Source organism: Salmo salar, chromosome ssa13, assembly GCF_905237065.1.
Source record: "Salmo salar chromosome ssa13, Ssal_v3.1, whole genome shotgun sequence".
Taxonomy (NCBI): Eukaryota; Metazoa; Chordata; class Actinopteri; order Salmoniformes; family Salmonidae; genus Salmo; species Salmo salar.
In genome coordinates this window covers 64,494,507-64,515,789 of record NC_059454.1, presented here as the reverse complement: position 1 = coordinate 64,515,789, position 21,283 = coordinate 64,494,507, and the positions used below count along the sequence as shown (strand labels likewise).

Sequence of the window (21,283 nt, the reverse complement as noted above, 5' to 3'; positions counted from 1 at the left end):
AGATTGGGTTGGACCTTCCGAGTCCCCAACAACCAGATGTTCTGGTTTTCAGGGGAAATGGAAAGAGAGACTTACAGTTTGGGACGTTAACAAGGCGCCACTCCATCTTAACTCCTCCACCTTTACTGGATTGGTTGAACAGTGCAGAAGAGAACCTCACCCAAAAGTTTTCTTCTCGTCAAGACCCGTATGTAGGGGATCTAGTTTCAGGTGTTTATTTTACTCTTGCAACGTTAGGTTAGTCCACACCAGGCCAGAGAGACCGTAACACTCAGATTGACAAGTGCAATATTTTACCCCGTCTTGACTAAACTTTGAACATGAAGTAGTTACAAGAAGTCTACCTGGGTTTGTCAATGAAGATGGAAATATACCCCATGGGAGCTTTTTCTTGAAATTAAGCTCACAGCATTTTTAAGAATGGAATGGGACGTCTTTACATTTTTCAAGTAAGACAAAAGCTTCGACAAAACAACACTATGGGTAAAATAAATTATAACACAAAATTAAACAACTTGTAATCATGCACTGTCATAGTTGTTAGCAGTGGTGTAAAGTACTTAAGTAAAAAATACCTTAAAGTACTACTTAAGTAGTTTTTTGGGGTATCTGTACTTTATTTTACTATTTATATTTTTGACAACTTTTACTCCACTACTTTCCAAAAGTAAATAATGTACCTTTTCCCTGACACCTGGTCATCCCTACTGCATCTGATCTGGCGAACTCACTAAACACAAATGCTTTGTTTGTAAATTATGTCCTAGTGTTGGAGTGTGCACCTGGCTATCTGTAAATGACAAAAACAAGAAAATCGTGCTGTGTGGTTTGCTTAATGTAAGGAATTTGAAATGATTTCTACTTTTACTTTTGATACTTAAGTATATTTTAGCAATTACATTTACTTTTTATACTTAAGTATATTTAAAACCAAATACTTTCTGACTTTTACTCAAGTAGGATTTTATTGGGTGACTTCCATTTTACTTGAGTCATTTCCTATTAAGGTATCATTACTTTTACTCAAGTATGACAATTGGGTACTTTTTCCACCACTGGTTGTTAGCTGCTATGCAGTGGAAAACACTAGCAATACATGTACAGTTATTACCTGTTGTGTAAGAATTGGCCAGTTAAATATTTCACGATTAAAAGGACAATTCTCGGTCGCGTTCACCGACACACATACAGCACAAATATGCGCACGCACACAAACATACATTTTAGGGCAACAATAAAAAGGTGAACATAAAATATACTTTGATTTGAAAACATAAGCATGAAGTGAGTTGAGCCATATTGCCTTATCATTAATAATTAAACAGCCAATGAGGAAATGTAAAAATATAGATTTATGGTAATATTCCGCCTCAGGCAATGTCATAAAAACAGTTTGCCATTAGGCTGCAGAAGTTCAAATCTCTTCCTCCCATGCTATCCAACGCAACTCTGATATTTATCAGACCTTGAGTTTTATGTATGAACTAGTTCAATAACACACAGCACCCTACATTCATCTGATATACTGACTGGGGTGGCGTACATTTTACACTACTTAAAAAACAACTGAAACACATAAGCAACAAGATACAGTACTTAGAGCTAGCATATTAAAATGCCTTTCCCCCCTCCCTTCCACATTTCCCTCCCCTAGCCCAAACCCTTCATCACAGGATTAGACATTTGCAATGACCTGAAAGTAGGCTCTCTATAAAACACATTACTTGGGTCTTTTGCCCCCTTTCTCTGGCAAACATGAACTTCAGAGGAACAGCAGAGGTGTGTGGAGCTGCATCCTAGACTGTAAACAATACATATACTTTTTAGAGCAGTGTCTGAAGTAAATAATCCACCCTTTTCTCCTTTCATTTCAACAAAGTGCACACTCCCCACAATCTGCCAATAACTGCTGCCAGTAAACCTAGTGAATATGCATCGCCGGACAGCAAACCACAGAAATAGATTCTCATCTCATTTTAGTTCTGTGCAGCAAAGCCCTAAAGACACAGCACATTATCAGAAAGGGATAGAAGATAACGGATGAGACCAAAACCTTGGGATAGAAATACAGAAAACAAGAGCTTTGATTTGTTAAACGTCTCCGGAAACGGGAAAGCTGGAGTGTATATTAGTCGATCAAGGCTGAACTCCTGTCCACAGTAGGTAGTGGGGAGGGGCCATCAGTCATTGAATGTTGTACCAGGAAGTTCGTTGGTCAGTGTGTGCCATCGCTCAATTTTCTTGTCCTTGTTTTTGAGACAGTCGAACCAGTGTTTCAGCCTCTCCCCGTTTGCGCTGATGCCCAGGGACACACCACCTGAGACCGGGGACGGCAGAACAGTTGAAAAGGGTTAGAACGCAACACATTGATTGGCGATAGAAACTAAATAGTTTGAACTAACACAATACCCAAAAGACAATCACAACTGTTCTCTGAATACTCTGTGATATTGCACCCTCCTGAACAGGCTGTCCATGGTAGAATAGACCTCTTTGAAGTGAGACTGGTGACCAATGTTTAAACCTGAGAATGCAAGCGTTTTATGTGTTCACCCTTGCTCTTATCAATTGCTGGACATGAACAATGTAAAACTCTGAGGACATTATCCTTTTCTAGCATGAGAGCTACTTTTTTTATAAGGCTTTCAAATAGGTACATTACTCTCTTCTCGCTATTTAAACCATCATTAGGCCATCTTGTCCAAAAATGATGTTGATATATGTTAGCCCAGCTAATAAAACATCCATGACAATGAACTTAGCTCTATTGTTGATCTGAGTGTCTATATAGGCTACTCCAGTCAGTGAATAGCATGTGTTACAGAATTGACAGGAAAGCACGATCAGATGTAGTGTCTTTTACCACATCGGCTTCATAAGTTATGAAGCAAGCAGGAGGCTTCACCTCAGTGGATTCCTGGAGTAGCTGCGCCTTCTACTGGACACTTGGTGAACTTAGACAGACCAGTCAATTTACACTTATGTACACTTGTGACAAGGTAAGCTAGATAACGATTATAAAAACACATATAAAACGTTGTAGGTGTAACCTACATGTAGGCAAGTGTACACCTCCATGCAGCCTCATACGCTAAGATATTATTAGGCCCCAGCAGTGTGTTTGTGAAGAAAGCTTAAAGAAACTCGTAGGCCTAGCTCCTAAAGAAATTCATTCTTCATTTTATGGTGATGACTGCACTTTCCTTCTCAACACAATACCACAATTAATGGTTAATCCACATGTGAAAGGAAAAATGATGATCCCACTCTGGGATTAAAAGGATGTCGCAAGTGGTGAAAAGCGTCAGGAACTAGGCATCTTTACACTGTGAGCTAATTGTCCAGACAAACTTTTGCATGTGAAGCAGTTCATTTGAGTATCAGAACATGCTGGTGGACTTCTGGTAAGGATCCTTTAGTGAGAAAATGTTGAATCCCGTCCAACTATTTTAATTGGCTAAGAAGGAATTTGTTACAGGATATAATTATCTGCTCAGCTGGCCGTCCTCAGCATCGTGGCTAATTTGGCCTGGTTGGCCTATGAGAAAAGCTAGTAGCTAGCCATTTTAGACCAATGTTTCAAACCACGGTCTAAGCAAAATGTCACAAGTATAGCCCCATGTAGTCTGTGAAGGAAGAAACCACATGGAAAAAGTGGTAAGCAAGTTAGATCCCACATTTTTTTTCTCACATTGTCAAATTAATGTATTGCGTTATAGGTTTCAGGATGTTTGTATCTCAATCAGTTGGGGTCAATATAAGCTACAATATTAGGTACTAAGCATGAAAGTGCATCCTTGTAGCTGTGTGGGCTAATATAGTCAACATTTTTGCCTTGGGGTATGTTGAGTCAATGGCCAATGACCACCATAACCCTAGCCTATGTGGAGTTGCCAGAAAATGCTAACATCCGTGTTTCAGGGCTATAATATTTGGAACCTAACTTCAGTTTCCCCTAAAAAACGGAAGTGGGAACTCCGCCCAGGCATCTTTCTATGCCTGCTACGTTAGATTACCATACCCCATAAAAATTATGATTATTTGTTTGTTTTCAGTTTTATGCAAAATGGGCCGATCTCGACTCAGGAATTTATGCCTTTCCTACGCATGCCTTTCCTAAACACTTCTCAGTATTTGGTATTCAGACTTATCTTAGTCATGTAAAGCACTCTGCAGATGTGGCTACCTTGCCCGCTCTAATTACATTTAATTCAACCACTGAAAACCCTCCCACTTGCTGGTCAACACATTTTCTTGTGGAGTTTTCATTCAATGGGGTACATTGATCTTAAGGCATCCCTTTAAATACGGTGCACCTTTAATTCGAATTTTGGTTGACAGATTCAATAGAATACATTGAGAGAACGGGTTCAGAATATAGGGATCAATTAAAGAAATCCATCTACCGTAATTTCCGGACTATAAGCCGCAACCTTTTTCCCACGCTTTGAACCTCGTGGCTTAAACAATGATGCGGCTAAAATATGGATTTTTCCCGCTTTACATTTTTTTTTCTCAAAAAAACACATTCTGTGACGTGCTCAGTTTTTTGGCAGCATGAAGCTTTCATTAGACCAATGAAATTGCCGAACGGGTTAAGGTCAAACAACTTTTTTGTTTACTGTTTAGATTAAATCGAGCGCTCTCAAACTTCCCATCATTCTGATTACGGTAGTCATTTTGTCACCCTCATCATGGCAAAGACACGGAGAAATGCATATGATGCAGCTTTCAAGTTGAAGGCGATTGATCTGGCTGAAAAGGAAATAGAGCTGCTGCACGGGAGCTTGGTCTTAATGAGTCGATGATAAGACGTTGGAAACAGCAGCGTGAGGAATTGACTCAGTGCAAAAAGACAACTAAAGCTTACTGCAAATTTTTTTTTTTTTTTGTTACAAGCCGTGTTTTGTTAAAGGCTATTTATTTTTGTTACAAGCCGTGTTTCGTTAAAGCCTGTGTAAAGTTAATTTGTTTCAATGTACCAGTAGGCACCTGCGGCTTATAGACATGTGCGGCTTATTTACGTTAAAAATAATATTTTTTTTTAAATTCAGTGGGTGTGGCTTATATTCAGGTGCGCTCAATAGTCCGGAAATTACGGTATGCATATTCGTCGCCATTTCAGCACCAACTGGTAGATGTAAAATACTAGATTATTTAGGCACATTTTAGGGTTAGGAAAGTATGTATGAATCATAAGAAAAACTGTTTGGAGAGCGTTTCCACACAAAATACTGCGTTTTGATGAATAAAAAAATACAGTGGTTTGATTCATCATGAAAGTTGTCATATTCAAGTTCAATCCATGAAATATTGGAAGGTGGAAAGTGTACAATAGGGATTGAACAAGAATCCTATAAATCTACCCTAATTCCCACTAATCATGGAACTGTATGACAATGGTCCAGTCATAGTAAACCGTGCGCCAGGCTCCAGATTTAACCTGCTACATGTGGTCTTCAAACAGGTTACATGTGTTGTGCAATAATTTTGGACAAGCCTAATACGATCCACTAATGCAAGCGACCCTCAGGAACAATTTACAAGGACGTGACAGAGGAAAGAAAGGTAAATGGAATGGAATGATGCAAAAAATAAATGCATGTGGTATTACTGACAGTGGCTCCCGATAGTGGCTAATACTTAACATGATACAAATTGCAAAATGAAACAGAGAAAAGCCAGGGCATATAATCAAAACATTCTAAAGCGCATACATCCACTCGGCAGGTTCAGCCCTAAAGAAGCCTAAAGCTTGTGAATCCAAATTTCATCCAGGCAAATTTTGAAGGCACACAATTTGAATTCTGAATAACATTACAGCTATTTATATCCCATTTCACTGTGGAAAAGGAGCCGCAATACATGTCATGTTGATATGATTTTCAGTTTGCTTCCATACTTTACGGCTGGTTTCACATTCGTCTGCAGGGATCATATAGAAGAATACGGTGTATATATAGCCACACCTCCATCACACCTTAATTTATTCAAGCTCCACCTCAAAAGAATAGTGGGTGAATAGCATGCTATTCTCATGCTTAAATTCAAGGTCAGAATATGCATAGAGAAAAGCGCATAAAAAGGGAATTACATTTCCGTGCACTTAATTCGTGTCAGAATCTGGGCCAATATGCATAGTATTTTTGCAATGTGTCATGCATATGAACTCAAGATAGTCAAATCAAATCAAATCAAATTTATTTTTATATAGCCCTTCGTACATCAGCTGATATTCTCAAAGTGCTGTACAGAAACCCAGCCTAAAACCCCAAACAGCAAGCAAAGCATGTGAAAGAAGCACGGTGGCTAGGAAAAACTCCCTAGGAAAAACTCCCTAGAAAGGCCAAAAACCTAGGAAGAAACCTAGAGAGGAACCAGGCTATGAGGGGTGGCCAGTCCTCTTCTGGCTGTGCAGGGTGGATATTAAAACAGAACATGGTCAAAATGTTAAAATGTTAAAATGTTCATAAATGACCAGCATGGTCAAATAATAATAATCATAGTAGTTGTCGAGGGTGCAACAAGCACGTCCGGTGAACAGGTCAGGGTTCCATAGCCGCAGGCAGAACAGTTGAAACTGGAGCAGCAGCACAGCCAGGTGGACTGGGGACAGCAAGGAGTCATCATACCAGGTAGTCCTGAGGCATGGTCCTAGGGCTCAGGTCCTCCGAGATAGTGCATTTTTTGTTACAGAGCAGACGTCATCATGGCCCGTGTATACAAACATGAAACAAGCAGGGGTCTAACCCCCCTTGAGAGCAGCCAAGAAAGTGAGAGAAGAGAAGAAGTCCATTCGGCAGCAGCAAGGGATGAAAAAATAGACTGAATGACACTGAAGAGGTAAATTGACAAAAAAAAACAAGTACCTGTCCGAAAGAGAGGCAATGACAATGTAGCAGAGAAACACAAGGTCTTATCTGATGACATGGAGTCTGAGCTTCATAAACATATCAAGAATCTCGCGGACCAGTTTCATGGGCTTAGTAGCATCAAATTTAAAGAACTTGCCGACGAATAAGCACATCGTAACAACATACGACACAACTGAAATGGAAGTGTAAGTGTTACATTCGTTATTGGAAGGATTGGACCAAGGTGCAGCGTGGTAGGCGTACATCTTTCTTTATTCAATGAACACCGAAACAAAACAAATACAAACGAAAACGTAACGTTCAGTAGGGCTACACAGCACAGTACCAAAAACAAGATCCCACAAACTAAGGTGGGAAAAAGGCTGCCTAAGTATGATCCTCAATCAGAGACAATGATAGACAGCTGCCTCTGATTGGGAACCATACCCGGCAAACAAAGAAATAGAAAAACTAGAATGCCCACCCAAATCACAACCTGACCTAACCAAATAGAGAAATAAAAAGGCTCTCTAAGGTCAGGGCGTGACAGTAAGTGATATTGAACAGAGATATACAGATATAACTTCGGAAAGTACAGCCTTATTCTAAAATTGATTAAACATTCTACACACAACACCCCATAATGTGAAAAAAGCAAAAACAGGTTTTTAGAAAATGTTGCTTATTTATTAAAAAATAAATAAATAAATATCATATTTACATAAGTATTCAGACCCTTTACTCAGTACTTTGTTGAAGCACCTTTGGCAGTGATTACAGCCTTGATTCTTCTTGGGTAAGACGCTTGGCACACCTGTATTTGGGGAGTTTCTCCCATTCTTCTCTGCAGATCCTCTCAAGCTATGTCAGGTTGGATGGGGAACGTCGCTGCACAGCTATTTTCAGGTCTCTCCAGAGGTGTTTGATCGGGTTCATGTCCGGGCTGTGGCTGGGCCACTCAAGGACATTCAGAGACTTTCCCAAAGCCACTCCTACATTGTCTTGGCTGTGTGCTTAGGGTTGCTGTCCTGTTGGAAGGTGAACCTTCACTCCAGTCTGAGGTCCTGACCGCTCTGGAGCAGGTTTTCATCAAGGATCTCTCTGTACTTTGCTCTGTTCATCTTACCCTCAATCCTGTCTAGTCTTGCAGTACCTGCTGCTGACAAAACTCCCCACAGCATGATGCTGCCACCACCATGCTTCACCGTAGGGATGGTGCCAGGTTTCCTCCAGACGTGGTGCTTAGCATTCAGGCCAAAGAGTTCAATCTTGGTTTCATCAGACCAGAGAATCTTGTTTTTCATGGTCTGAGAGTCTTTAGGTGCCTTTTGGCAAACTCCAAGTGGGTTGCCATGTGCCTTTTACTGAAGAGTGACTTCCGTCTGGCCACTCTACCATAAGGGCCTGATTGGTGGAGTGCTGCAGAGATGGTTGTCCTTCTGGAAAGTTATTCCATCTCCACAGAGGAACACTAAAGCTCTGGTCAGAGGGACCATCGGGTTCTTGGTCACCTCCCTGACCAAGGCCCTTCTCCCCCAATTGATCAGTTTGGATGGGCAGCCAGCTCTAGGAAGAGTCTTGGTGGTTCCAAACTTCTTCCATTTAAGAATGATGGAGGCCACTGTGTTCTTAGCGACCTTCAATGCTGAATACATTTTTACAGACCCTTCCCAAGATCTTTCCCTCGACACAATCCTGTCTTGGAGCTCTACGGACAATTCTTTCGACCTCATGGCTTGGTTTTTGCTCTGGCATGCACTGCCAACTGTGGGACCTTATATAGACAGGTTTGTGCCTTTTCAAATCATGTCCAATCAATTGAATTTACCACGTGTGTACTCCAAGTTTTAGAATCATACGGGCCTCCCGAGTGGCACAGTGGTCTAAGGCACTGCATCGCAGTGCTAGCTGTGCCACGAGAGATTCTGGGTTTGAGTCCAGGCTCTGTCGCAGCTGGCCGTGACCGGGAGACCCCTGGGGCGGCGCACAATTGGCCCAGCATCGTCCGGGTTAGGGGAAGGTTTGACCGGCAGGGATGTCCTTGTCCCATCGAGCACTAGCGACTCCTGTGGTGGGCCGGGCGCAGTGCACGCTGACATGGTTGCCAGGTGTTCAGGCTTTCCTCCGACACATTGGTGCGGCTGGCTTCCGGGTTAAGTGGGCATTGTGTCAAGAAGCAGTGCGGCTTGGTTGGGTTGTGTTTCAGAGGATGCATGGCTCTCGACCTTTGCCTCTCCAGAGTCAGTACGGGAGTTGCAGCGATGAGACAAGACTGTAACTACCAACTGGATACCACGAATTTGGGGAGAAAATGTTTTAAAATCATGTTAAGGATGATCAATGGAAACAGGATGCACCTGAGCTCAACTTCGAGTCTCATTGCAAAGGGTCTGAATACTTACACTACTGTTCAAAAGTTTGGGGTCACTTAGAAATGTCCTTGTTTTCCATGAAAACATACATGAAATGAGTTGCAAAATTAATAGGAAATATAAAGATTTTTTATTGAAATAATAATTGTGTCCTTCAAACTTTGCTTTTGTCAAAGAATCCTCCATTTGCAGCAATTATAGCCTTGCAAACCTTGAGCATTCTAGTTGTCAGTTTGTTGAGGTAATCTGAAGAGATTTCACACCATGCTTCCTAAAGCACCTCCCACAAGTTGGATTGGCTTGATGGGCACTTCTTACGTACAATACGGTCAAGCGAATGTTCTTCTTTGTGATCCGAACACCTCAAACTTAGATTTGTCTTTTCATAACACCTTTTTTCAATCTTCCTCTGTCCAGTGTCTGTGTTCTTTTTCCCATCTTAATCTTTTATTTTTATTGGCCAGTCTAAGATATGGCTTTTTCTTTGCAACTCTGCCTAGAAGGCCAGCATCCTGGAGTCGCCTCTTCACTGTTGACGTTGAGACTGGTGTTTGCAGGTACTATTTAATGAAGCTGCCAGTTGAGGACTTGTGAGGCATTTGTTTCTCAAACTAGACACTAATGTACTTGTCCTCTTGCTCAGTTGTGCACCGGGGCTTCTGTGAAGGGAGTAGTACACAGCGTTGTACGAGATCTTCAGTTTCCTGGCAATTTCTTGCATGGAATAGCCTTAATTTCTCAGAACAAGAATAGACTTACGAGTTTCAGAAGAAAGTTATTTGTTTCAGGCCATTTTGAGCCTGTAATCGAACCCAGAAATGCTGAAGTTCCAGATACTCAACTAGTCTACAGAAGGCCAGTTTTATTGCTTCTTTAATCAGCACAACAGTTTTCAGCTGTGCTGAAATATAATTGCAAAAGGGTTTTCTAATGATCAATTAGCCTTTTAAAATGATAAACTTGGATTAGCTAACACAACGTGCCGTTGGAACACAGGAGTGATGGTTGTTGATAATGGGCCTCTGTACACATATGTAGATATTTCATGAAAATAAAAATCTGCCGTTTCCAGCTACAATAGTCAGTTACAACATTACCAATGTCTACACTGTATTTCTGATGTTATTTTAATGGACCAAAAAAATTAGCTTTTCTTTCAAAAACAAGGACATTTCTAAGTGACCCCAAACTTTTGAACGATAGTGTATGTAAATAAGGTATTCGTTTATATTTTTGGAACATATGAAAATATGAAAATTTCAAACAACCTGTTTTCGCTTTGTCATTATGGGGTATTGTGTGTAGATTGCAGAGGATTAAAACATTTCTTTTTAGAATAAGGCTGTAACGTAAGAAAATCTGGAAAAAGTCAAGGGGTCTGAATACCTTCCGAAGGCACTCTATTTCTGAATGTAGGCATACATTTTAGATATAAACTCAGCAAACTAAGAAACGTCCTCTCACTGTCAACTGCGTTTATTTTCAGCAAACTTAACATGTGTAAATATATGAACATAACAAGATTCAACAACTGAGACATAAACTGAACAAGTTCCACAGACATGTTACTAACAGAAATGGAATAATGTGTCCCTGAACAAAGGGGGGGTCAAAATCAAAAGGAACAGTCAGTATCTGGTGTGGCTACCAGCTGCATTAAGTACCGCAGTGCATCTCCTCCTCATGGATTGCACCATATTTGCCAGTTCTTGCTGTGAGATGTTACCCCACTCTTCCACCAAGGCACCTGCAAGTTCCCAGACATTTCTGGGGGGAATAGCCCTCACCCTCCGATCCAACAGGTCCCAGACGTGCTCAATGGGATTGAGATCCGGGCTCTTCGCTGGACATGGCAGAACACTGACGTTCCTGTCTTGCAGGAAATCACGCACAGAACGAGCAGTATGGCTAGTGGCATTGTCATGCTGGAGGGTCATGTCAGGATGAGCCTGAAGAAAGGGTACCACATGAGGGAGGAGGATGTCTTCCCTGTAATGCACAGCGTTGAGAATACCTGCAATGATAACAAGCTCAGTCCTATGATGCTGTGACACACCGCCCCAGACCATGACGGACCCTCCACCTCCAAATTGATCCCGCTCCAGAGTACAGGCCTCGGTGTAACTCTCATTCCTTCGACGATAAACGTAATTTCGACCATGGCCCCTGGTGAGACAAAACCGTGACTCGTCAGTGAAGAGCACTTTTTGCCAATCCTGTCTGGTCCAGCGACGGTGGGTTTGTGCCCATAGGCGACATTGTTGCCGGTGATGTCTGGTGAGGACCTGTCTTACAACAGGCCTACAAGCCTCAGTCCAGCCTCTCTCAGACTATTGCAGACAGTCTGAACACTGATGGAGGGATTGAGCGTTCCTGGTGTAACTCGGGCAGTTGTTGTTGCCATCCTGTACCTGTCCCGCAGGTGTGATGTTCGGATGTATCGATCCTGTGCAGGTGTTGTTACATGTGGTCTGCCACTGCAAGGACGATCAGCTGTGTGTCCTGTCTCCCTGTAGCGCTGTCTTAGGCGTCTCGCAGTACGGACATTGCAATTTATTTCCCTGGCCACATCTGCAGGCAGCATGCCTAATGCACGTTCACGCAGATGAGCAGGGGCCCTGGGCATCTTTCTTTAGGTGTTTTTCAGAGTCAGTAGAAAGGCCGCTTTGGTGTCCTAAGTTTTCATAACTGTGACCTTAATTGCCTACCGTCTGTAAGCTGTTAGTGTCTTACCGACCGTTCCACAGGTGCATGTTCATTAATTGTTTATGGTTAATTGAACAAGCATGGGAAACAGTGTTTAAACACTTTACAATGAATGAATGATCTTTGTAAGACAGGGTCCTGAAAAAGGGACGTTTCTTTTTTTGCTGAGTTTACAATATACCACACCCCATTCCATGAATTAAACTTTGACCTACCAGGAGCATTCACCGTCACAGGACACCATCACCCACTTACCCCAGGGTGGCTTCACTTACCCTGTCCATATGCTCAACTTACCCCATACCCGGGGTAAGTTGTTCCAAGAGACCAATTTTGTTGGAAAAGCTATGTTTTCAAAACTGTTATGTTTACATGTATTCTGATTATTTCCAGGCATACACAACATCCTGAAATATATGTTGATATCTTTGTTAGAAAGAATACAAATATATTATTTGATGTAGTGATGCTGAATGTAAAAAATAGCTCAACATACCCCACTCTCCCCTACACATTAGCTAAAGTGGATGAGTGAACAGCTCAAACTCCTGATGAGTGCTGAGGACTCTTGAGGAGTGCATCATCAAAAGAGAGGAATGGGGGATTTGTTAGGGATTCAGAAAAAGTTGGATCCCTGTCACTTCAAGTTCAACTCCTCGCCCACCAACCACATGTCGGCATGAGAACTTGACAAGCTTATAGCCTGGCTGGCATGCATCAAGGGTCAGTGTTTCCTGCTTCTTCCTCACCACTCAGTTGTTTGTTGTTGTCATTTGGGTCCAGGTTTGTGGCCCTGGGTAGCTATCAGGACAAATGGAGTAGGTGTTGTAAACAGAGGTGGCAGGGGAGCCTGGGCCGGATTGTCACCGGTATGGCTGCAGCCACCTACACCTTTTTGAACTGTTCAGGTCACTACACTTGGTAACGTGGTCACCTGCTTAGTGCTTACCTATGAAATCGTTGGACTTGCCGATGTCGTAATCCCACACGGTTACCTCCAGGGTTTTCTTGCTGAGGTCGGCGTATTTGATTTCGTAGAAGAACTCCTACAAAAAAATATGTAAAAACATGACTGGCCATACAGCTTCATACAGACAGCAAGGTTATCCCCAAAAAGCCAGTAAGATTCCACAAGAAACATAATCAAAGGAATCATATTTAAATAATATTTTAAACAATGTTATCAGTGACAATTAATTACCGATACAGCCTACAATTAATCATGCTGATAGAAGAGAATCAACATTATTATAATTTCTTTATTTAATTTGAACCTTTTTCTCCCCAATTTCATGATATCCAATTGGTAGTTAGTCTTGTCCCATCGCTGCAACTCCCGTGCCGACTCGGGAGAGGCGAAGGTCGAGAGCCATGCGTCCTCCGAAACACGACCCTGCCAAGCCACACTGCATCTTGACACACTGCACCAGTGTGTCGGAGGAAACACCGTACAACTGGCAACCGTGTCAGCGTGCATGTGCCCGGCCAGCCACAGGAGTCACGAGAGCGCGATGGGACAAGGACATCCCGGACGTCCAAACCCCCCCTAACCCGGACGACACTGGGCCAATTGTGCGTTGCCCGGGATCGAACTCGGATCTGTAGTGACGCCTCAAGCACTGCAGTGCCTTAGACCGCTGAACCACTCAGAAGGCCACGAAGAGAATCAATTTTGGTATCAATCCATCAATACTCAAGTTTATCTGTTCGCCTTTTTGAACCAAAATGCCTTCTGAATGCATTGGAAGCCCAGGTCACCTAATCTCGAGCCGAAAGGCCAACAGGCAACAGGATGGAAATGGGGATGAAAGGAAATGTCAGTGGAAATGTCAAGTCACAGGCCTCGCGTGTTCCGGGAGGACGGCACTCAATGCCGCAGTCCAGTGCTAAATTAGGTATTTGGTGGTGGTCTGAACGTGGTCTGAACGCGGGGTCTCTCTAGAGCATAGTAACAGATGAATGGGAGAATGTTTGAGGCATTCAGAGAAAGAGGCAGGCTCAGGAGAGGGGGGAAATAGACTTTTACTACAGTCAAGTTGGCCTCTTAATTAGAGTTAACGGGTCTGATCTGAAGGTTGCTCACCTCATCATCAATGCATTTGGTTAACAAATATACACTAGTGTGTAATAAGGCCACCCAGATAGATACAGGGGGACAGATAAAAGAGAAATATGGGGAGAGGTGATATCTACTGTCGGTAAGAAGAGTCAGCATTAAAAGCCCAGTGCAGTTAAAAACATGATTTACCTGTGTTTTATATATATTTCCACACTATGAGATTGGAATAATACTGTGAAAATGATGACATTTGGTGGGATGGAGTTTTGGCCTTCGATGGTGACATCATTAAGCGGTAAATGATTTAATTGATCAATATGAAAGCGTTCCAAACCTCTCAGCCAATAACAGCTAATTTTCGGTTTTCCCCTCCCCACTCGAAGACATTTTGTTCTTCTTTTTGACCATTTTAATAAAAAAAGAATAATCACAGTAAGGTACTTAATTGTTACCAAGAAATGATTTGATATTGAGATAAAAACAGCTGCATTGGATTTTCATCATACTGGAACAAAGTCAGGTATAATTTAATAACTAATTTGATAAGCTTGATCTTAAAATATCTGCTTCCTCCTAAGTATCAAGTCTTAAATGGGATTGATTATTGGAGGGATTTGTGATGTCAGAGAGACAAGATATCTCTGAGAGAGGAAAAAGAAAGAGGAAGAGAGAGCATGTCCTTCCTTACCTCGTTAAACTCTGGGTTGAGGGTCTTCTTCTTGACAGCAGTCTTGTGTTTTGACTTTTTGTTCTCGTCAGGCTTCAGGTACCTGCAGAAAAGGCATGAAGCAGTAACTATTACTGACAGAAAATATCTCTCTGCAGTCTACTGTTGTTTGATGTGGATTATTGGGTATGCTGTAGACTGTAGTAGACATGCAGTCAGGAGATTCAATCCAGGGACACAGAACTTTGAAACGCCTCGCTTCTATGAGCTCTAAGTAGTCCAGCAGGAATGACTGGCCCAATATGAAAAGGCATTTATGAAAAGGAATGAGACAGCAAATATGGGTCATTAATTAATTTGAATGTTGAATTGAATGTTATACCAATTATTCCACCAGAGGGTGCTGTGGCATCAAATTTGATCTGACAGTGGGCAGAACACTTAGGGCAGCACTAAGAAAGCTGTTGCTTCAGTGACTGACAGTCCATGGGTTGAAAGGTTGATTACCATATTGTATTAACATACAACAGCGTGGAGCTGGTGGCTCTAGTCTAGGGTTGCGCCCCAAATGTGACTATATTCCCTATAGTGCACTACCCTAAAAGCACTATATAGGGTAATCCCATTTGGGATGCAAACTAGGTCCAACTGAAAGCTCTGATCTCCAAAATGCATTTAAAATGTTTGCAATGCTCCCTAAAATAAGATAGGAATGAATGGAAAAAAATCTGGGCAAAAAGTAATTACAATGGCCTCCCTCAGCAATGGAGTTTGTTTTCTGCTGTGCATGCTGACGATGCACAATAACAGAGTCTGGAGAGCAACAGCCATTGTTTGAATTACTGGAGGGCTGCACACCTCCATAACAATCAACCCCTCCATAGGAATTGAAGTATCAATGAGGCCCAAAAGGTCAAAGATTTCAATTTCAGGAACTCCAAATAGATGTTGGGAATCCCCAAGGGCTTGACTGGAGTTGGAGCTTGAGGAAGTTTGATCGACCCCCCACTGAGTCCAGTAGAACTGCAGTACTTGGCACTGTCAGAGGTAAGGTGATCCATATGGAACCAACTGCTCTCTTCTTAAACCAACTCGTCTGCATAGTCCATATTGAACAACATCTCACGCTTTAATGAAATAACATAGGACATCTAGAAGTTTCTTACCCCAAAAAATTCAAGTTGCATACACAAGTCATTCTGGCCTAGAAACTTCACTTGTGCCCTATAGAATGGCTCCAGTGTCAAAATGTACTAGTCTCAACAGTGCCTGAGGAAGAACATGGAAGAACATGGGGTTAAATGAATGCCTCTACTCCCTTTCAAAAGTAATACACAGATCTCACCCGTGGCAGGAGAAATAGAGATTTTCTCTGAACCTTACTAGAGACTATAGCTGCCTGTGGCTCCTCAGGCTGAGGAATTCCATTAGCTGCTAGAAACCAGTTAGGCTTAGAGGGGCCCCATGTGAAAAAAACACAGGTCTTGTCACCTCTGCTCCTGCTCCTCCCCTACGGCGCAGGACATCACCAGAGTACTAACCACCGGTCCTGGGATTCATCATTAAGCACACCTGGCACTCATCATTACACGCACCTGTGAATCATTATTATGAATTATGATTCACACCTGGACTCCATTACCTTCATAATTTCCTCCACTTTATATGTAACTCTCCCATGTTCACTCACCATTTGGTATTGTTCTTGTGTATCGGCGTACTGCCTTATGTTAGTGTCGTGATCTTGGTTTTGTTGTTTTATTAAAACGTTGCACCTGCTTCTGACTCACCGCCCCATCATTACAGAATACCAACTAAAAAAATGGAAGCATCAGGACAACCAGACATCACCCAGACGATCAATGAACAGGTGACTTTTTTTGTAAATGCCATGATCAGCTGGCTCAACTGGGGACGGCCATGGAAGATGTTCTCCGCAGTCTACAATGTCTCAACAGCGGAGGATATTCTAGAGCCAGTCTACCTAACGAGTCAGCACACCAGCCCATTCAACAACCCGCTCTGGTCAGCAATGCCCGTCTATCCCTCCCGGAGAAATATGACAGGACACCATCCAAATGCCGTGGCTTCCACCTTCAGTGCTTCTTCTATTTCGCACATCAGATGGGAGCTCCCACCACCGAGAGGTCTAAGGTTGCCACGGTTATTTCTCTGCTGACTGGCGGGCATTGGAATGGGCTACGGCCGTCTGGGAGAGAGGAGAGGTGGAGCTCGAGTCTTATGAGGGGTTCATGGCTCTGTTTTAAATGTATTTTCGATCATCCCGCGGAGGGCAGAGGGGGAGGTGAGCGTCTGCTTCAGCTCCAGCAGGGGAGTCAGATGGCTGCTGAGTATGCGCTTACCTTCCGGACAGTAGCAGCTTCCAGTGGATGGAATGAGCCAGCACTCAGCACGTTATTTAGAAGAGGTCTGTGCGAGTAGGTCCAGACGGAACAGGCCTGCCGAGATGACAACCTCACCCTGGACGCACTCATTGCGATGGTCATCCGTCTGGATAACCGCCTCCAGGAGCGTCGGCATCTCCATCGCTTCTCTCCCTTCTTCGGCAAGTGTTCGGGATCAGAGCCTGAACCCATGGAGGTAGGGGTCACACAACTTTCCACGGCAGAACGAAGCAGACAGATACAGCTGGGCCTTTGTCTGTACTGTGGCCAGGGAGGGCACAAGCACCAGCGGTGTCCTTTACTTCAGAATCCGGGATCTACTAGAGCAGAGGGACGGTCACATGATGTTACATCCCCCGGACCAGGAGTAAGTATTCCATCTACTGCTCTTCCTGTTAGACTCTTTTTAGTACCCATCACTCTGGCTAACTGTCCCTCATTCCCTGTGTCTACAGCTTTAATGGATTCCGGTGCCGCGGGGAACTTTATGGATCAGAACCTTGCCTCCTCTCTCAATATTACTACCTACCCGCTCTCCTCTCCTTTCCGGTTCAAGGTCTCGACTGTTGGCCTCTAGGATCCGGAACCATCACACACATCACCCAACCACTCACCCTCACCGTGGAGCCCAATCACCAGGAAAACTTCCCCTTCATTACCAGTGCACCAGTTCACAAGATTATCTACGGCCTACCTTGGCTTCAACGCTATAACCTTACCATCTCATGGTCAAAGATGAGAATCACCGACTGGTCACCTGAATGCTGGAGGACCTGCTTTCCTGTCCCCTGTGGTTCCACGTTGGTTGAGAGTCCTGTGGTTGCTCTCCAGCCCAACATCCCAGAGGAAAATCAGGATCTAAGGGAGGTATTCTCCAAGAGCCGCGCTACCCGTCTCCCTCCTCATCGCTCCTGGGACTGTGCAATTGACCCGTTTTACGGTGCTACAGCTCCACGCAGACACATCTACCCTCTGTCGGTGGCTGAGACCCAGGCCATGGAGGACTACATTCAAGAGGCGCTCCAACAGGGTTTCATCCGCAGGTCCAAGTCCCCTGTGTCGGCTGGTTTCTTTTTCATGGCCAAGAAGGAGGGAGAATTACACGTTTATCGATTACCATGGACTCAATGACATCCCGAAGTATTGGTACCACGAAGTATCGGTACCCTCTCCCGCTGGTGCCGTCAGCCATCGAGCAGCTCCGCGGGGCTCGGTTCTCCACCAAACTGGACTTGCGGAGTGCCTACAATCTCAGTCACATCCGGGAGGAGTGGAAGACGGCGTTCAGCACAATGTCTGGTCACTACGAGTACTTGGTTATGCCCTTTGGCTAAGCCAATGCTCCGTCAGTGTTCCAGGCATTCGTCAATGAGGTGTTCAGGGACATGCTTGGACGTCAGGTGATTGTGTACATCAATGAAATTCTGCTCTTCTCGAACAACCTGGAAGATCACATCACTCACATTCAAGCAGTCCTGGAACGCCTCTTAGCAAACCACCTATTCGTCAAGGCGAATAAGTACCAATTCCACCAGGGGCTGTCTCCTTCTTGGGCTACCAAATCAGCCCTCGGGGAGTGAGGGTGGAGGACAAGAAGGTAGATGCGGTAAGGTCATGGCCAGTCCCAACCACCTTCAAGGTATTACACAATTTTTTGGGGGTGTTTGCCAACTTTTACCGCCGCTTCATCAGGAACTTCAGTGTCGTCGCCACCCCTCTCACCTCCCTCAAGGGTGGGCCTCATAGGTTGGTTTGGTCTCCAGCAATCGACGAGGCCTTTCGTCTCCTCCGCCGCCCCCTTGCTAAAAAAACAGATCCCACGCTACCTTTTGTGGTTGAGGTAGATGCATCAGAGGTGGGTGTGGGGGCAGTTTTGTCACAAAGACAGGGGGACCCACTCAAATTGTATCCTTGTGCTTTCTTCTCCAAGAAACTGTCCCCCGCAGGAAGGAATTATGACGTCGGCGATCGAATGCTCTTGGCGGTGAAGTTGGCATTAGAGGAGTGGAGACACTGTCTGGAGGGTGCCAAGGAACCATTCATCATCCTCACCGACCATTGGAACCTTGAGTACATACAGACAGCGAGGAGAGGCCCTCTTCTTCACCAGGTTTGACATCACGCTGACCTATCGCTCAGGTTCTAAGAACATCAAGGCCGATGCCCTGTCCCGTATCTACGATTCAGGAGAGGCTCCTGTCCAGAGGGCACCCATAATCCCAACCTCCCGAGTCGTGGGTCTAATTGTTTGGGACGTAGATGTGGACATCCGCCAGGCTCTAGAGAGGGAGCCTGCACCCCTGAATTGTCCTCCCGTGCGCATTTACATTCCCACAGGGATAAGGGATCAGCTGCTGACCTGGGCACACACAGCTGTCGTCGCTGGACATCCAGGTATTTCTCGCACCATCCATTCCATGACTGAGAAATACTGGTGGCTCACCTTGGTGCAGGATGTTACGCGGTATGTCAACTCCTGTTCCGTGTGTGTTCAAACCAAGTCCCCCCCGGAATGCTCCTGCCGCTTCCCGTGCCACAGCGACCTTGGTCCCATCTATCCATTGACTTTGTTACTGACCTTCCCCCTTCTGGTGGTTTCACCACCATTCTGGTGGTAGTGGATAGATTCTCCAAGTCATGTCGATTAATCCCTCTTCCTGGTCTTCCCACCGCTCTCCAGGTCGCTGAGGCACTCTTCTGGCATTATGGCCTACCGGAGGACATCAGACCGTAGCCCCCAATTCACATCCCGAGTATGGAGGGCCTTCTTGGAGAAGCTCAGGGTCACGGTTAGCCTCACATCCGGGTATCGGCCTCAGTCTAACGGGCTGGTGGAGAGGATGAATCAGGAGCTGGGGAGGTTCCTGAGGAGTCACTGTCAGGACCGGCAGGGTGAGTGGGCATGTTTCCTTCCTTGAGCAGAGTACGCCCAGAACTCTCTACGTCAATCCTCCACTGTGTTGACCCCCTTCCAGTGTGTTTTGGGTTTCCAGCCAGCCCTGGACCCGACCGCGGCTCCTGCGGTAGATGAGTGGTTCCGGCGTGCGGAGGAGATGTGGAACAAATACGCACGTGAGACTCCAGCGCGCCGTCCATCATCAGAAGAAGCAGGCAGACCATCACCGCAGTGAGACCCCTGTGTTCCATCCTGCGGATTGCGTCTGGCTCTCTACCAGGAACCTCCCACTCCGCCTGCCCTGCAAGAAACTGAGCACCTGGTTTGTGGGGCCGTTCTAGGTTCTCCGGAGGGTCAATGAGGTGACATACAGGTTAAAATTATCCAGTCACTACCGTATCTCACCCTATTCATGTCTCCCTTCTCAGGCGAGGTGGTTCCTGGTCTCCTAACTGATGCTGTCCCCAACGACACACCTCCACCCCCTTGGACATCGAGCGGAGCCCGTTGTACGCTGTCAGATCCCTACTGGACTCCCAACATCATGGGGGTCGGTTCCAGTATCTGGTGGACTGGGAGGGGTATGGTCCAAAGGAGTGGCATTGGATTCCGGTGGAGGACATTCTGTACCCCAACATCATCCATGAATTCCACCTTTGCCACTCGGACCGACCCACTCCTCATCCTCGGGGTCGTCCCCTTGGTTGGTGTCGTCCTTCGGCTGGAGCCGCACATCAGAGTGGGTTACTGTCACATCTGCTCCTCCCCTCTGGCATATGACGTCGCCAGAGTACTAACCACCGTTCCTGGGATTCATCATTACGCACACCTGGCACTCATTATGCACACCTGTAAATCATTAAGATTCACACCTGGACTCCCTTACCTTCATTTCCTCCCCTTTATGTCACACTCCCATGTTCACTCAGCAGTTGGTATTGTACTTGTGTATCGGTGTACTGCCTTATGTTAGTGTCTTGTTCTTGCTTTTGTTGTTTTATTAAAACGTTGCACCTGCTACCGACTCACCGCTCCATCATTACAGGTCTCCACAATCCAGTCATTGAATTAGCTGATGTTCAATTCCCTTAAGTGCTGTATTTCGACGTGCTCATGTTGCGGTGTTATGACAGATGAATGACTCCGAGATACTGGACACCTATGGAGGCTGTGTAGTTATTGTATTTGAAGAATCTTGTTACATGGCAATAGTATTGCAAAGAAATGATTACTGCCGTACATTACACTGAAATGATAATATATAGATAGTGAGAGAGGCTGACAATGGGGAAAGATAGAGGTTGAGCCATAGGGCAGTAAGCTG

General features: G+C 44.6%; 1 protein-coding gene and 1 long non-coding RNA gene across 7 annotated transcripts in view; one reads left to right on the top strand and one right to left on the bottom strand.

Moving 5' to 3' along the window:
• Positions 1-200: 200 nt before the first annotated feature.
• LOC106567562 (uncharacterized) lies at positions 201-20,977 on the top strand. Its single transcript, XR_001320100.2, has 3 exons — positions 201-449; positions 6,697-6,843; positions 20,388-20,977. It is a non-coding gene; the product is annotated as an uncharacterized lncRNA (long non-coding RNA).
• Positions 594-21,283, bottom strand: part of LOC106567559 (double C2-like domain-containing protein beta) — a 365,846-nt gene continuing 345,156 nt past the window's right edge. For all 6 annotated transcript variants that reach the window (XM_045693459.1, XM_045693460.1, XM_045693461.1 and 3 more), the window contains 3 exons: positions 14,680-14,761; positions 12,882-12,978; positions 594-2,317 (listed from right to left, as the gene is read on the bottom strand). In XM_045693459.1, coding sequence (XP_045549415.1) covers positions 2,181-2,317; positions 12,882-12,978; positions 14,680-14,761 — 316 coding nt within the window. In that variant the 3' untranslated portion in view covers positions 594-2,180. The remainder of the gene's footprint in view (positions 2,318-12,881; positions 12,979-14,679; positions 14,762-21,283) is intronic.